The 17442-nt window shown below is 39.4% G+C and overlaps 1 protein-coding gene across 1 annotated transcript in view; it reads right to left on the reverse strand.

Moving 5' to 3' along the window:
* The window catches only part of LOC145779333 (bridge-like lipid transfer protein family member 1), a 37055-nt gene that overhangs the window by 7349 nt on the left and 12264 nt on the right, over positions 1 to 17442 (reverse strand). Inside the window, exons 20-46 of the mRNA XM_082590895.1 lie at positions 16691 to 16806; positions 16178 to 16360; positions 15578 to 15792; positions 12521 to 12670; positions 12065 to 12224; positions 11787 to 11898; positions 11181 to 11308; positions 10641 to 10766; positions 10156 to 10264; positions 8903 to 9091; positions 8430 to 8528; positions 8093 to 8187; positions 7658 to 7801; positions 6628 to 6837; positions 5728 to 6084; positions 5238 to 5399; positions 5034 to 5095; positions 4247 to 4428; positions 3827 to 3924; positions 3634 to 3731; positions 2560 to 3149; positions 2173 to 2217; positions 1854 to 2005; positions 1328 to 1430; positions 1008 to 1125; positions 863 to 942; positions 90 to 247 (exon numbers count right to left, since the gene is read on the reverse strand). Coding sequence (XP_082447021.1) covers positions 90 to 247; positions 863 to 942; positions 1008 to 1125; positions 1328 to 1430; positions 1854 to 2005; positions 2173 to 2217; positions 2560 to 3149; positions 3634 to 3731; positions 3827 to 3924; positions 4247 to 4428; positions 5034 to 5095; positions 5238 to 5399; positions 5728 to 6084; positions 6628 to 6837; positions 7658 to 7801; positions 8093 to 8187; positions 8430 to 8528; positions 8903 to 9091; positions 10156 to 10264; positions 10641 to 10766; positions 11181 to 11308; positions 11787 to 11898; positions 12065 to 12224; positions 12521 to 12670; positions 15578 to 15792; positions 16178 to 16360; positions 16691 to 16806 — 4241 coding nt within the window. The remainder of the gene's footprint in view (positions 1 to 89; positions 248 to 862; positions 943 to 1007; positions 1126 to 1327; positions 1431 to 1853; positions 2006 to 2172; positions 2218 to 2559; positions 3150 to 3633; positions 3732 to 3826; positions 3925 to 4246; positions 4429 to 5033; positions 5096 to 5237; positions 5400 to 5727; positions 6085 to 6627; positions 6838 to 7657; positions 7802 to 8092; positions 8188 to 8429; positions 8529 to 8902; positions 9092 to 10155; positions 10265 to 10640; positions 10767 to 11180; positions 11309 to 11786; positions 11899 to 12064; positions 12225 to 12520; positions 12671 to 15577; positions 15793 to 16177; positions 16361 to 16690; positions 16807 to 17442) is intronic.

Genomic DNA, 17442 nt, shown 5'->3' on the forward strand with positions numbered 1-17442 from the left:
GGAACAGCCCAGTATAATAAATAACGAAAACAAAAAAATGCAATGGAATCAAACTAAACGACCAGGCGGCACAATTACGAACAACTCACTTTATCCCCAGAACTTTGCAACTGGACATTCCCTTGACTTGTCAATCCGTCACAAGACCACAGTGTGTTTCCCATCACATTGCTCATGTTCATTTGGACGTCGAGACGAGACATTTTCAAACCGTACAATATTGTACTGAACCATTCTTCTTTGTTACCTGGACGATACAACGATAAAAGAGACGGTTTAATAAGCATCTAATTTAAAGTATGACACTTTTTCTGGAAAGTAAAAACTACAATAGTACCGTGACACTATAACTATACCATTAAAAAGTAGGCTTAATTGTTTCAATAGTAACGTGGTTTTGTAAGTATTGTAGATTTACGACATAAATGGGTCGAGAAGTCAATTTCTTATTTGTAAACCAAGTTATTGTGCCTTTAAGTCAATGCAAAATTGCTCTACAAGTAACAGCCGTAGGTGTGACCGTGATAGTTGGGTAATATCCAGCAAGCGATTGGCTTTTTTCACATTGATTATACGTCTGCAAACAGACAGAAAAATAACCTGCAAAATGTTCAATCAATATAAAAAAGTTGTGCAAAATGTATGCAATGCAAATAGCTGATTGGTTGTCTGGATGATCAGTCGATCATTGCGAAAAGAATCAGCGCATAATTATTCTTTGGACTTTGAATTATGCGATGATCTATCTATAAGTTGTCATCGATTTTTGGAGTAATCATTCAAAGCAGAGCAATAAATATGTAGGAAACACACCAAAAGCGTTTGTGTGCAAGTGAATAAAGACAGCGAAGTAAACATGCACCTGGTTCCGACTTTGTTTGCGTGGCCGAACGTCTTGGCGACAAGGGAGACTCAGGGAAGTTCTCTTCGTCGGTGTTCGTCCTGAACATTTTAACAACGTTAGTACATTGAAAATCAATGCAAACAATAAAGAAGGACCATCATACCTCTCTTCAGGCACATCTCCGAAGAACAATCTCCTGGCTATGCTGCGACGATACCAGGCGCGCGGGAAAGCTAAGATCTCGCTCAACCGACGCATGTCGTACTTGAATGAAGCTTTGCCTGCAAATTAAGAGTGCATTACTAATCCTGGACAGATTAGAAAAATCGAAAGTTTCATGTGTTTCTACTAAACTGAATTCTGCTGCACGAATACACAGTGTTTCAGAGTTTTGCTTTTAGCAGAGTTTAATTAAGATGTAAAACCGACCTCTCACGCTTGAAAACAGTTTTACAGTTATTGATTTTGAAATAAAAGTTTTACCAATATCAATCAGCGACGATATGTTGATGACCGTAGCGTTTTCTTGCAATCGAAACGAAGCGTCCATGTTGACAGCTCCTTTCTTCGTGCGAACTATGTTGATCTGGGGGAAGAAAATACGTCAAAAGATGTAGGTAGGACTGTAGGTGTAACGCATAGAATGAAAGTTCACATTTGCTGACGTAGACTGCGGAAGTGGTTAGATTGAAGCTGTAATTACATTTACATGTTTGATAGGTAAGTTAATTACAGTTTAGATGTCGTTGCATTAACGTAAAATCTACCTCAAATCAACAAAAACGGTCGAGTATTTCATGCTTAGAGTGATATGTTAACACCATAACATGTAATGCAAAGTCTAACAGAACAAGAATTGTTTTACATCGTTTCAAAATGATGTAAAAAATCGCAAAAAAAAAAAAACGTTGTAAAACTGCACGTTTTGCTGGCCAGAAAGAAATTTTGCCTAGGTAGCAAACGTCTCCTTGACGTCCAACAATGTTAAAAAGAAACTTTTGCTCGCCACCTTCACTACTTCCAGGTCAACACTGAGAGAATCCTTTCTTCCGGACCCGGCTTTCTGCTCCAATCCGCTTGTTGCCTGTGATCCGTAAGGATGGAAGACATAAACGGAAAAGTCGGACATGACTGCCGTGAACCCAACACCAGTCGGAAAGGCTGGAAAGAAAACATAAAATGTATGAGAAAAAAAGAACATTGTTGAAATTTCTTCGTGTCAGATACAAAGAAAACACAAAATTCGAAGCAAACGAGGCAGCAAAGATGGAACCAACACAAAGCAGCAGAAAAGTTTAAACCTCGAAAGATTTAACTTCAAGACATACCACTGGCAAGCGAATCAGGGGAAGCTCCACCGTCCGTGCTCCGATCTAAATCGACATAAAATCATTTGAGTGACAATTACACTGATACCATAAAGGTGTTCAAGATGAAAATACATGAGTATGAGTAATTGAGTATGCTGGTCGCTGGACAAATTATATTAGTCATTTCGAACAAAAGTGAAGCAATGTTTTGCGGCAACTCATTTGCACGAATGTAATCCGATATTATTTTATTTGTTTTTACACGAGATGAGCGACAAGTTTAGCGGTCCATTTTTCTTACTTCTTTTCCTCCAGGAGAACGAAACGGAATCGTTTTGACTGGTTGATTCCGATCAACCACAACTGAGGCAGTGAAGTTAAAGCAGAGGTTATAATAATTCTCACCTGGAAAGTGAAACACAGCCGCAGTGTCGGATGGGTTTCGAATGCTGCTGAAGATTACGTCCAGACTCGGGATGTGAAGCAGACATTCTACTCGTGACATTGGTTGGCAGTTGAAGAGCACTTGCGATGGCTGGACACTAACAAAGACTACAGCATCCGGAAGAGATGCAATCGTGGAGTCAAAGGCTTCCACTGCTCCTTGATCATCCAGATGTGATATCTCAGAAGATGATTGGGATGAGGAGAGAGGAATTTTGTTCAAAGTTTGCTCCAGAAAGTCCAAGAAATATGGACTAATCACAGTTTCAGGAAGAGATTGCAGGGAAAACCATATATAGACACAAGAATGGTCATGCGTGTTTTTAGCTGTCCCACCAGGAGTGTTTACTTTGATCAATGGGACCTTCTGGGTTACTTTTGGGCTTCCAGGAGGAGTGAAGAACTCCTGCCGTTTGTGCTCAAGGCCCGCTTCTGAGTTGTATCTCATTTTGACCTCTACACCAGGAACGTAAAAGAACGTTTTCGTATCATTGGTGTCGAATGGTTTCTTAGCACTCAGCAACGACCGATGTAGTCCAGTTTGCGACGAACTGGTAAAAATATAATCTCAAGATTTAACAACAAAGCTCTTTAGATAAATGACCTAGACAATAGCAAATCGAACCGTTTTTTACATTCAATCAATGTAAAAAAAACTGTTGATTTGCTGTCTGGGGGATTCAACGCTATAATGAATAATCAACTTCAACGAATGCAATGCCATTCAACGCTATAACAAATTAACGATAGAAGCTGATAAAAGAAATTTTTGATCAGGATTAAGTCCTTTAGCAGCAGACCCTACCCGATAACATACAAAGGTCTTGGCTCCTGTAAAGTATTACAAAAACTTGGCATAACTTGCAATTACCAAACCAAATTTAAAAACAATGGAAATCTAAAATCGTTCTTGTCCGTTTAGATTTAAGAAGATGCAGAATAAGAATGCAATGCAGCAACGTGGCGCTCCATTGCAAACGCCAACTGCTGCGTCACTCCGGATAATTTTGAGTCGATGTAAAGTTTAGATCTCACCTGTGCTCCGACTCGTCTTCTTTGTGAGGATGACAAACGATTTGTCCTCCATCGATTCCAACTCGTATGTCCAGGACAAGTTCCAAGTCTGTCTCCAGCTGCATAAAGATAAATGCACGTATAGAAAAAGGCGCCATGTCTACAGGAAGACAACTATATTTAAGGACTCTTTGGCATTTCTATTAAAAACTACCTGCATCATGATTTGTGAAAACTGGTCTTGATCTGTCAACAAATCACCGTTCTTGCCTGGAGGAAACGCGGGTGACTCACCGTCCACGACATCCGAGCCTAAAAATTGTGAATACAACTTAGAACTTTTTTTTTACAATCATACACGTTGCCATGACTTACCAAACATAAAGTAAATCTTGCGTTTGGCATGTATTATTAACAAATTTAAGGCAAATAAAATTAAGAAATAAATATAATAAAATTGGCATTCTAATATACCGAGCATGCGGCACGCTTGCCTCCTATTTATGCTGATTTTTGGTGTCCAAAATAAAGAATGTCCGCTTAGAATTGACAATCAATTATTCTCCGAAAAAGAAGTCTTTTCAGCGACTTCAAGATGATGAACCAACAAAAAGGGGTTGATTTGTTTTCTTACCATAACCTCCGCTTGAGCCTTCTGAACTCTCGCTGACAGTTTCAAAGGAATTGAATCTTTGTTGGGTGGTAGGATGCTGGTTGTATTCCGGGAAGAACGCCTGGTCATTGCTCTCAGCGCGCATCAGGTCAGGGGGAAGAGTGGCGTACGCGGATCGGACCGACTTGAGGGGGGTAATGGGGCTAGGGGTACATGTCACAAGCTTGTAAAGTCGGTCTTTTTTATATAGATTCAACGTCTGCAGATGTTGAATCAATGTATAAAAGACTGATTTTAGAAGAAGGTTAGGAATAGTCCTAATCAGGTTTGCTTTTTTGCTTCAAAACAACTTTGTCCCCTGCTTTGTCCCATAAACAGACGACGGACAAAAAAATGATTGGTTTTGATTAACTTTAACCAAACCATAACAAGACCAAGAAAATCCAAACGTTTTCGGCGCAGCACTGCACCCTCGTCAAGAAACTAGCCCACCAAATCTGAAACAAAGATTACTAACCGAACAAACACTTTAAGTATAACAACAACAACAATCTGTTAGTGGCACAGCAAACCTGCTGCTCTCTCATAAACTTATGCATTTTTCAATTTTTTGAAAAGATTTTTAAAAACTAACGTTTACATGCATTGCTTTTGCAAGTGCCTTGTCATCAGGTAGGATTGTTCCAAATTTCACAGATTAATTAAGAAGTTTAATTCGTCTGATTGGCTCTATCGGCAGTTGTTAAAACTCGTAATATAGTGACACCACCAGCTACCAGGACTCTTCAAACAAAAGAATTTTACAAACCTCATTTTTAATCCAGACGACACTGATCGTTGGTGTGAGGGGCGTTTCAACGGAGTCTGGGCCTGAACGAGATAACGCAAGGTATAAGCTACTGACACCGAAAACATTAACTTTTTCAGAAAAGACGTTTCCATCTACTTTATCTATATTTCATAACATTTTACATTACTTAACACTTATCTACAAGCGAATGCCACTACTTGCCGTTGATGAACCATTCTTAATGCTTGACCTCCGCAGTCTGTTTTTGACCGTTTGTCGGAACAGTGAAGACAGGGCGAGCTCTAGCTCATGCTTTCGTCGTTCCTGCTCCTCAATGGTGGTCTGCTTGGCCCCGAGCGCTCGCAAGTCGTTGACGAGTTGAACCTTAAAGAACATACCGTAGAAGCTTCAATCTCAACACTGAACCATAGAGCTTAACATGATCAATAGGAAAACTGTCTGAGCTACAACTAAGTTACATATCACAACTAAGTTAACTATCTCAATAACCCTTCATTTATTTCTTGGTAGAAAGCTAGTTGTACTGCACCATAGGTATTCAAAGCTGTAGCTATCACTCTAGTTGGTTTGACACAGCAGAACTTTCACTACCACACTATGTTAAATTTTTAAATCTTTAATTTTTTTTATTTGATCGAATTTTGAATGTGACGACGGAACTTTAAGTTTAAAGAAACAGCAAGCTGCCCACCTGCTCGTTATACTCATGCTCGAGTTTCTTCGATTTTTCTTTTAACGAAAGCTCCCTGGTTGATGACGACATGCGCGGATCGCTCGGTGACGGCTTCAGCAGTCCGTCTATGACGTCACCGGCCTCGTCTACGATACTTCCGGTTTCGGACTCAAGGGCAAACCTGTCAGAAGACAGCGACTCCCGCCCCACGCTCTGACCAGTGATGACAGTCATGGCTTTGACCAGGCGGTCGATGTAGAAGCCGATTTTAGTATCCAGCTGGATATCCACGCCCTTCATTTGCCAAACTACGTTAACAGTGGTCCTTGCCGTGATGATGGATGGACCCTGGTAGCTGGTGGTGTCAGTGCAGATCTGGAAGTCGAAAAAACAAAATTTACATCACTAACGCTTTCAATTTTTTTTTTTTAAACGTTATTTTGCAAAAGTCAAACTATGGCAAAGCACGGATCTTCTTCTTGATCTGATCATAATGTTCTTCTTGGGCATGAGGTGCTAGCAGTCACGTTACTCCATCCAATCAGTGCAGCCATTGGACTGTGATGCTATCAAGCACTATGAGAATACCTCTTCCCTCTTGAGGTCGGTAGGTAAGACAGGTGGGTAGATCGCACAGTAACTTTCACAAACAAAATGCGATTACAAAATGTCTTGTCAATCATTCATTTCGAATTGCCTTGACAAATAAAGTGAGCACGATTGACTTCCTTGTTCTGACTTACCCAGACAGAAAAATCAAGTCATTTTTACATTGATTCGACGTCTGCAGACGTTGAATCAATGTAAAAATGAAGAATTTTGCTGTCTGGGTAATAGTCACCTCATTGCAGCCGGGATACGAAAATCTACACAACGTATTATGTCGTTGGATCCAATAAAAAGTCAGCTCCACTTCACCTGATAAGTTCCATCCGGGACAACAAACGAGTTTGTGAAATTGCCCTTCGGAGACCAGTCGTCCCAATGTGGTTGAAAGTCGTCGGCGAATCGTAAACAAAATCCTTTGAACTGCCCCGTTGTGACCAGGGACTTGGCATAGCATGCGCTTATCAGGGTGTTGTCTATGGTCAACACTAATGCTGACGACAACTCGTCTTGTGTGGAGACCTAAAGTGAAAACAGTGATGTAAAACGGCAGATCGCTTGAGGAAAAAGTTCTGTTCAATATTTCTATTTCTGACTATAATCTTCATTCACGACAAAGAAAACTACATACGGTATGCGTATTTATAACCTGCAGGTCGCTGCGGCATCCAGAGATTAACGTAATGGTTTGGTCGATAGAGTTTGGGAGATAATCGTTTTGATGACGAGGGTTCGATTCCCACCGTTGCCATTACTTTTTTCTTCTTTAATTACCAAACAAAGTTCCAAGCAAGAATCAATTCTCTGTCTGAGTGCTAGAAGGGCCACAAGGACTGCAGTCATCTGGTTCATTTGAAAAATTGTCGTAGCCTATAGGTGTATTCCGGTCAAAACACTCTATCCATCTGCTGCAGCGACTTGCAGATTACAAATACGCATTCGGTATGTCATACATAAAAGTCTAAAGAAAGTCGAAGTAACAAAACGTGAACGTTACGATAAGTTAGTGACGTGAGCAAAGATCCCAGACAGCAAAATCCGTTAGTTTTACATTGATTTAACGTCTGTAGACGTTGAATCATGGTAAAAAATGACTTATTTGCTGTCTGAAACGGTCGCAACAAGTTCAAAAAACACTTGAGATGCACGATATTAAATGTGTAAAAAAATAAACAATTGCCATGTTGATCGGAAGTGATGCGTTAGAAAGTGTACAACTGGTCGTGATGAACACAAAATTTACGGAAAAAAATCTAAAAAGGATTTTTAAAATCTTACATTCATTAAACTACAAGTATGAATAAGGCGTTGCCAATTTGCTGAAGCATATTCTTCAACTTACATCGTAAGAGCCGAGGTGGTGAGACACAGGCAAGCAAATGCCAAGGTCATGTACTGACAGTTGGAGGAAAAGCTTGCTGGTGACGGCGGAAGGCTGAGTTGGGTTGTTCATAGCTGCCCGCCTGTTATGGAATGCATTGACAACCTGGAATTCAAACGGGATGGCTGCACAATGGTATTAGAAAAGATAAATTCATGTATGTTGAATCCTTTGTTTTCCTAAACCATATTTAAGATGAGTTTTTACCCACTTGCTTTATGCTTCAGGTTAGGCTACCTCTCCAACTGTACCTTATCAAAAAAGTATTGATCAACCCTGATTTCCTGGTTTCTTCAGTTTATTTACGGTAGGAAAGTTGTCCCATAGTGGGATTAACCTACCAGAAACCACATCATTGAGTGGAACCATGCTGCAGATGCCTTGCAGTGAACACACCTGTCTAGTCGAGAATCTCGCATCATCCTCAAGCGCCTCTCGTTTCTCCGTCCATTCGTCGTACGCGTTTTTATAGGCAAGAAAAATAAGTATGGCTGAAATATAAAGGGAGGTCAACCCAAGGATCCACAAAGGCATATCCCAGCTAACAAAAGTTACTTTATTTACAGTACGTTGTAACATTGAAAAAATGTAAATAAAAAAAAAAAACTTTTCCAGACGGGATGTTTCAAATAGTACGCCCAATGATAAAAACGTTCTTTTTGTGTTATGGCTTCAACGACTAAAAACGTGGAAACGATGTTAAAAAGTAACCGGCTTCATTTTTCTCGCTCACCTTTATCGATGGCGGTGGGTTGCACGGAGAATATCGGTCGCATCAGGCTGATCAGGATCACGCTGTTGTCTTCACCCACTTTCCCTGCACCAGCAAACCCTAAAAATTAACCTTGTTTTGATTAAATTGTCGATTTAGACGTTGATTAAACGTCAAACACAGGCCAGTTCAATGAATTCTGGAAACATCCATAATATCGATCGCTTTATAATGGCAACACAAAACACCAAAGACTTATTAATGCTCAATTTTAAAACAATTTTCATTGCCAAAGCTTGGCCACAACCAAAAACTGGCAGCACAAAGGTACATTTCTAAGAGCTGTTAGGTGTTATCTGTTTATATACTACTTCGTGCTAGCTGCAAACGTTGAATCAATATAAAAAACGAACGATTTGCTGTCTGGGCAAAGTTTCTTTCCACATAAAAAATATATTCAGACAAGACAGTTGGAAAGTACTTCATGGTATGACCTTGCATGCGATTGGCTGCGTCCGACTGCTGGGTAGTGTTTTGGAGCCCAACACGGGTGGTGAAGTAAGCCATTTGGTGAAACTCTGGTTCCACTTCTGGATAGACGTTGTTGTTGATCAGAGTGCCCAGCGCCAGATTCAACTCAACCTGGGCTTTACCGAACAGCTTCAAGTACTTTGGTATCTTTTCTGATGAGAAAAAACAAAAGAGTACACTTTCTCGTAATGCCTACTGTCACGATTTCTTTCTATCTCTTACCAGGAAAAAGACTTGGAAAGGTTCAATGACGTAGTTTAATGGGTTAAACCGAAAAGCAGTCAATTAAATTCACGGATAGTTCTACTGGTGAAATGATATATATGAAAACGCTTGAAGGACTCCAACGAATAGTTCACCACTTCCAGCATTAATCAAAGTAACAGTAAACAGCAATAGATTCCAACGCTTGCGACTTTTGATCGAGTTTAACGTGATCCACTCACAGCTTCTCATACGATTCTAATTTCAATCAGAAATTATATTAGCATCAACTTTGCTTTACTCGTATTCAGTACTTCAACCAGGCCCGTAGCCAGACATTTTCAAGGGGGTTCCCAAATCCAAAAATATGGACCTTTTGAAAACGCTTTCTTCTTGGTGTGTCCACAAGCAAGCAAAAACATAAGAAGCGGCAGTACATGTACCAACAAACAAAACAAACTTCAAATTGTCAATTATAAAAAAACAAAATAAATAAATACCGGTACAAACAATTTTCACATGAACAATAGCACATCTACAGTGGAACCGACAGGGGGGCCGGAAGCGGGAGAGGAGAGGGCAGATACCCTTATAAGGTCATGTAAGCTACTGCACAATTTGCAATATAACAATTTGCGCCACTGGTGGTCCACCTCGAATTTTTAGTGGTCAAAAGAGAATTTTATTGGTTCACATAATGGACATCAATTGCCAATGGTCTATGGAATTTTTTTCTTAAAAAAATGGTCCATGGGACAATGGCACAAATACTTGTAAGCTTCAGCGAATTTCACTGTAATTCAGCTTAAAGTATATCTCACACTATCCACTAAACCAGTGGTTCCCAACCTGGGGTCTGCCGTCTGCGGACCCCTTGGGGTCTCTCGTATTTTGATAAAATGACTTTTAAGTTGAATAGAAAGCGTTGATATTCAGCAATATGATGTTGTTTTTTCATCAGTTCTTCATAAATCAGAGCAATATTAGAAATATGATAAATCATCTAACATACTCAGCTTATTGCCTCCTCTGACGACGCGATTCGACAGCTCAAAAGTCATGGTTCCAGTCTTCAGCCGAACACCATTATTTGAAGGAGTGCTCGCAGTGATTTGGATGCCCTGACAAAATTGATTCTATTTGAATAAAGCCAGTAGCCAGCCATCAAAATCCGTCTTTTTTTTAGATTGACTTTAATTGTAAATGAGCAAATTTTGCTACTTGGATAATAATCTTGTGAGTTGAAATCGTTTACAGTAAAAATAGCAAAAGCAAATCGAAAAAAAAAACGATCAAAATCAAAGGAAATGTTGATGAAACTACTCGGAGCTAAATACAACACGAGATGTAGCAACCCCAAGGAAATAATCGTGCAAAAATGAAGAAAAACGAAATACGTGAAGCTGATGTGAGAACTTAAAACGACCATAATTTGACATTCATTTTCCGTTTTAACCGTAGAATAATGGTTTTTCGGAAGTAAAATGAGTCATTTACATCAAGAAGTAGTTGGAGTTGGTAGAGCATCGGCTTTTCTGTTGATTCGGCAGACTTGATGCTAGTGTCGGACCAGACAGGAAAAACCGTCTCGTTGGTCGACATCTTTTGAATCACATCGTTCACCTGTAGCATCAAAAAGACTTTTGCCATTAGAAACAAGTAACTGTCTGCTGCATAGCCGAGTGGTGAGAGCCTTAGAACGGCAATCGAAAAGGCACCGGTTCGACACCGCTCAAGAGCGTGCGGCTGTGTTTTTGGCAGGACACTTAAAGGCATGCCTGAAGGTGGACACGAAGATTGGATTCCTTGCCTTCCCGTCCACTTAATCTAAATCTTATTCTTCAACCACCGGGTGTAAGCCTGGATACGACAAACAAACAAAAAATCAAGTAACCCTACTAAAAAAAAACATTATCCGACTTTTTTCTCTGCAAAAAAAACAAAAAAACTACAGGTTTGTTTCGATCGTGTGAAACAGGATATAATACACTGTCCTCTCAAGACAGAGTTTTATTTCGGGCATTTTATCGATCATACCTCATGCATGAAGACTTCTTGAAGAAAAACAAGATGGTTGAGCAAGTCTGTGGTCAGCGTGTGTTCAAAACTCCCAACGTTCAGTGCTATGGAAAGGTACTCCCCCTCTTTCATCTGAAGTTCGCTCCCTGGTTGCAGTGAGTGTCAATGTGAAAATTATGTAGTTTTAAGTTAAAACATATGCTGAAATGAGTGAAGAGAGTTTTGTGTGGTATCATGTCAAAGCAGAATAGTAGGCGTATGGTTTATGGGGCTAAAAGTTTCACTAAAAACTTACTTCCAGCGAAACCAACAAAGACAAAGGGGTTTTACGCCAAACGGCATTTCGTTTCAAATTCTTAAAATATCTTCAAATTGTCATTGTAACTGAGTGGAATGAAACACTCGAAACCAGTCGAAAAGCTGCGACTGGAGAAAAACCTTGCTAAAACATTGGCTTGAGAATTTCCGTACAAATCTTAACCACAGTTTTACTAGAGCCCAAACAGAAAAATTCGTCATTTTTACATTGATTCGACGTCTGCAGACGTTGCAGGCACGCAAAAATGATGGATTTTGCTGTCAGGGACAGTACAAACGAAAAACCAAAGTTTTCCGTAAACAAACCGTCTGCGGGTTCTTGCGCTTTGTGTTGCTTTAGTTCTCCTTCGCCGCTGATTGGCGGAAGTTCAATGTCGGTTGAAACCGGTCCAAACTCACTTTGCGATGACGACGCCACCTTTAAAACAAGGCAAAAAAGTAAAGTCGATTTGGAGGAAAAATAACAAAGTTATGGTAAACGTGAAGCAATTGCTTATTTAAACAGTCGAATCAACACATAAGTAAACTTTATTGAATTTTATGAAATCAAAGATGAAAAAAGAACACACGAAACTTCTACCAACCGTAGAGGAAAAGTGCAGACTATGCTTGGGCATGGCGATCGTGAACGCTGCGTCATTTCCGGTCACACCGTCTCCAGTTACTTTCCCAACTGAATACTTGACTGTCAGTGACGGAAGGAGGTTTGCTCCGACATCAATGCCTTCCGCTTCTAAAGACAAGCTGCAACAAAGAAAACGAAGATTTGCTACAAGTTTGTAAAATGTCGGATTTTGTAATCTGGAACATACGCATGGTGAAGCACGGTGAAGTGATTCTCAGCTGAGAAAGAGCGATCTTCCTAGCGTCAGCACTACATAACTACTCACTATAGAACAGCGAGCATTGTGTTTCACTAACCATACCGGTATAGCCTCCACACTAAGTGATTCTCATTGGCGAAACATCAGAAAGAGATCAACAACATTTTACATTACCAGACTCTTGTTACAGGTCATGCTTGAATGAGCAAAACTCACCCGACCACAACCGGCGAGGTATGAACCTCTGATGACCCTAGAGATAAATCGATGAAGGCTGTGATGGCGCTTGGGGTCATGGGGGTTAATGGAATGGTGGTGTTTGATGGGGTCACAGGGGGGAAGAAACCATCAGTCAGATCCACTGATCTAAAAAAGCACAAAATGGAGATTTGTAACAAAATAGCTTGTAGTCCAAGCAATTCCAATTTACAATAAAACGTTAAATCGTCGGTTTCATCAAACGCTCTGTTCATGTTATTAGCCCAAAATATAATGAAAAAAGTTTAATATCCCTGGAAAATGCTTTGATTTGAGCATTTGTAACACCATGAATTGAAAAAAATTCTTTGTAAGTTATTGTTCACTGCCAAAACCGACTCTACCTCTACGTGGTGATGCATACTTTGATATATGCTGAGCAATGAGCATATCGTTGAGGTAAAACCAAACCGGGTTATGTCCACTTTTAGGTTTTTTTGTTTTATTGCAGTTTCTCGGTTTTTGAACATAGCTCTTTCCAGCACTCCGGGTTTCAGCCTTGCATGTAATCAAATTCAAGGTGAAGCTATGGACATACTCCCAAATATCTCGCATACTTTGAAAGCAAAACTGGGCTATGTGCAATTCTGTGGACATAGCCCTTTTCTAGCTTGATAGTATAAATAGGTCTATGTCTAATGCTACCATAAATTATGGACATAACCCCCTTATTATGGAATCGTGCCAAGGATCTATGTTCAATTTTCCATTCAGGTCATGATGCAAATTTTAAAAAAAATGCAAAAAATTCAGTCCTTTCTATAGAATTGTAACATATTTGAATTGCCAAACAACATTCGTGTGAAAATAACTTGTGCAGTGCACCTGAATTAATATGGTATGATAACTGGTGTATCATCGTGTATTCATGTTATTGTTAATCCTTCCTTTTCTGGTCAGGTGGTTAATGACCAGTCTGGTTGACAGTCACTATACTGATATTCCTGCGCTCATGGTTCGCTTCTTGCTCAAGTCACACTTGTGGTAGAGTGACAGAAAACCTATTGCTACATTAAGACCCTAGCTGATACAAAGCGACATTTAATATAACTTATCAAACAGTTTTTTCTTTGTCAATTGTGAAATGGTATTGACACTAAAAACTTCACTTGTCCCAGATGGCAATTTAGGTATTGATAGAAGCTGCGTTTCTCCTTGATAAGAAGCTAGTAGGCCTACAGCAAGGCAGTTGACACTTTTTTTCGAAGTGTCTTACTGTCTATGAACAAGCGCCACTCTTGAGCTCTATATTGTGGTACTTCCATTTTCAGCAGAAGCCCTTTGATGTCTTTGCAGTAAACAAATTCACCTTGTTGGCAAAAATATGGAAGCAATTCTTTTTCTCTAGCGTGGTAAAATGTTATGGAAGCTCCGATTCCAAGACAGTTTTTGTCTTTAAATCGACATGCCAACATTTCTGCTGCTTCTTTGGATAGGCTAAGATCCCTGATGAGATCACTCAGCTCCTCCCTGTCTGAATGTCTCTGGAATAGCTGAACTACTTTCAAACACACTTCCACCGCTGTTACTTGCAGAACTTTCTACCTCTTCATGAAACTCATTATACTCCATGGCCATGCACTTCCTCACAGTGAGGAACAGGTCATTGAGCAGATTCTAAATCTAGGTAATTCGAACTGCTTTTCTTGTGACGATTAAACCCCTGTATGTCTACCAAACAGAAGTACCGTAGCAGTCATTGAAATGGCTTTTTGGTTCTCTCCGAACCATTGGTATACCAAAATTAAAATTTTTAAGTGTACCTTTAGTCCACTTTCTCAGGCTTTCTACACATGCTTTGCAGACAATATGAGGTGCCCACGGCCTATCTTGGTCACCAAGTTTAACTTTAAAACTTAGCAAACGTTAAACTTAGCTAATTTTCTCTAGCCAAAATTTGAAAATATTGATATCTCAAAAACTGGAGCCAATTGAAAGAAACAGATGTTAATTTTAAATTCAAAGGCAAAAATTGCCCAGAAACCGTTAAAATATCTTCGGCACTCGAAAAAAAAAATTTTTGTTGTCCAGTGTAATTTAAACACTGTAAAAGTAATATCACTGCTGTATATCATTTATCCAATGCAAAACAAAGCATAATTATTGCAATCTGCCAAGGATTACACTTACGAAGTGATATGCTACCGTACAACAATTTGTGTTTGAAGGCACCAGCTCTTCACCACAAACACAAATTGTTGAAATAGGCTACAAAACTCCATTTGCAGATGACTACATGATTGCAAACAATGCCATGCTCTTTCAAAAGCACCACATCAAATCCAATCCTGGCAGTGTAATGGGCTATGTCCAGTTTTTGTTTTACAACCGGTTGTTACTTTGAGAACCTCACTGGGCTATGTCCAAAAAAGGGGTGTAAAAAAATGGGGGGTGGCACACAATTTTAAAAAACATCTAGTTGTGTGCAAACCAAGGAGAGCATGGTATGGTTGTAAGTATGTGGCACTGGTGTTTGATCCATTTGAGATATCAAAAATATTCAAAAAAATAAATGTTTTTTTGCGTTTATTTCAGTTTGATGATTTTGGACATAACACCATTTGGTTTTACGTCAACGATATATGTATGGCAGTGTGAAATAACGCAGCGGGACTACAAACTATACCACGTCCTTCAAAATACAGTGATGACAAAATATTTAGCAAATTTTTTATTCACATTAAGTTTTATTTCAAAATTCACAAGAAAAGGAAATATTTTTTTTTTTTAAAGTAAAGAGAGGAAATGTTGAGCAGAAACGAAATACTTTCAACTACTTTCGAAGTATTAGTTTCTAGACTATATACAATATACTAGTTTCTTTCGCTAGAAAATCGGAAAACTGGCAACACTGATGTGATTTTATCACCCCGCAAACCATGTATTTTGAGCGTCCATTTAAACGTAGGTTTTGTAATAAAAAAGGCTGAAACCTTGTTTTTCCAAGTTATTTACAGATCATACCGCAAAGAAAACGGGGACGCAGTAAAAAAAAACTCAGGCCAATATACTTACTGTTTGTAACACGGAGTTTGCGCGAACTCTTGAATATGAGTGGACAGCTGCCTTGTACCACGTGCCACTACGTCATGAATGGACGCAGGGTGTTGAGGAAGATCAATCACAATTCGTCCAATGAAAACTTTACCCGTGTTAGTGCCTTCGTTTTCTCGCTGGTGGTTGGTGAAAGCGTCCAGACGACATTGGCCAACATGAGATGTGAGCATCGTCTGGAAAACAAAAGATTTCGCAACAATTGCATTTACCGGTCGCAACAAAATTATACTTTCACACGATACGATTACGTGGACACCATAGCGCTACTTCTGCATTATTTTTGTGCGAAGTTGTTCTGATTTAAGAAACTAGAAGTTAAAGCTATTTAACCCAATCGTTTTTTTAATTATACTGAGCCTAATTTTTATAAACAAGTAGTCGAAGTATTTTTAACATGAGAAATAGCTGAGATAGTTTTGTATTGAGTTTCGCTCAATAGATAAGCGCGTTTAGTGCTGTGCGATAAGGGGGACCAAACTTATTCTGGCTCCAGGGCCCACAATAGGTTTAGCACAGCATTGGGTGTGTTGTGGTCACGCCTTGGCTGAAAAATATCACCTTTTTTATGGCTACTCCTCCTTCGCTGACGTCAACATCAATTTGGTCCAGTTGTGCATGCATGGATGATTTCGCGTCATGCTTAAACGGGCTCAGTGACACGCGGGTTTGGGAAGCGTCAACTTTCAGATCGCAAAGTTTACCAAATATCTTTAAATCTCCAACCTCAGCCAGAAGTTGAAGCTGTAACGAAGTAGCAAGTTTGAATCATCACAAAAGGAAAGCAAGTCAAACGACCAAGGAAAGTATGGTGCTCCAGTTTAGTTGGTACCATCAGCTATGAAATCAATCATGGCGCAACATCTACTGGGAAGCTAAAGACGGTTTTCTTACACTGCTCTAAACTACTCAACTGATCAATTCAATCCCATTGCAGTATCCTTGAACTTTAAAGGCACTTTTGTATCACCACGATTTGAAACTAACCTTTAACAAAAAAGAAAAAAAATTGCAAATTAAAAAAGTGCTCTTTTTAAAGCTTGAATTAAAACTGACATCATTTACACGTCATACCTCGTTAAACTTTAGTGACACAGTCGTCTCCATGCAGACGAAGGGTTGGTTGAGTATGGTGCTGTGAGCGATGTAGCTCGCACCTCGCTTCAGTTCAGCTTCCAGCCTTGAGTTGCCTGAATACAGAGTAGACATGAAACCAAGTCTACGGTTTCTTTTAACATAAATTATGGAAAAGCGCTGTCATGTTAAAACAATCGTGTTATATATATAGAAGATTTGTTTGCACAAGTTGTAACTTCAAGACTCAAGTTAGGCCGATTGATTTTTACAAAATTAACTAACATCTACCCTTTTTTGCAAAAAAAACAACAAAATTAGCCTTGGCCTTTGTGTTTCATATTGCATTATTTGAAACGCATCAATAGGAGAATTCTAAAACAAGCAACCAGAAAAAACTCACAAAAATAAAACAATGTCAATCATCTAAATGGAAATACCAACATTGTTTTTACCTTTGCAACTGTGATTAAATATTGCTATAAATAGGAGGGATTCTTAGTTTCAGATTCAACTTTAACCCTGATTTTCGCATTCAACAGCATACTCTAAAACTTCTGGTATAATATTTTGAAAATTTCCAAGCAAATCCCTTAAAATATCCTGTTTAGGGCTAAAGTTGAATTTGAAACCAAAAAAAAGGATAACCATCCCTACAATGTCCGTACAAGTTCGCCTCGTTAGCCCAGTGGTTACGCGCCCGGCTTAAGACCACGCGGCGCTGGTTCGACTCTGGAGGTGTGCGCTTGAGC

This window comes from Aplidium turbinatum, chromosome 11 (genome assembly GCF_918807975.1).
Source record: "Aplidium turbinatum chromosome 11, kaAplTurb1.1, whole genome shotgun sequence".
NCBI lineage: Eukaryota > Metazoa > Chordata > Ascidiacea > Aplousobranchia > Polyclinidae > Aplidium > Aplidium turbinatum.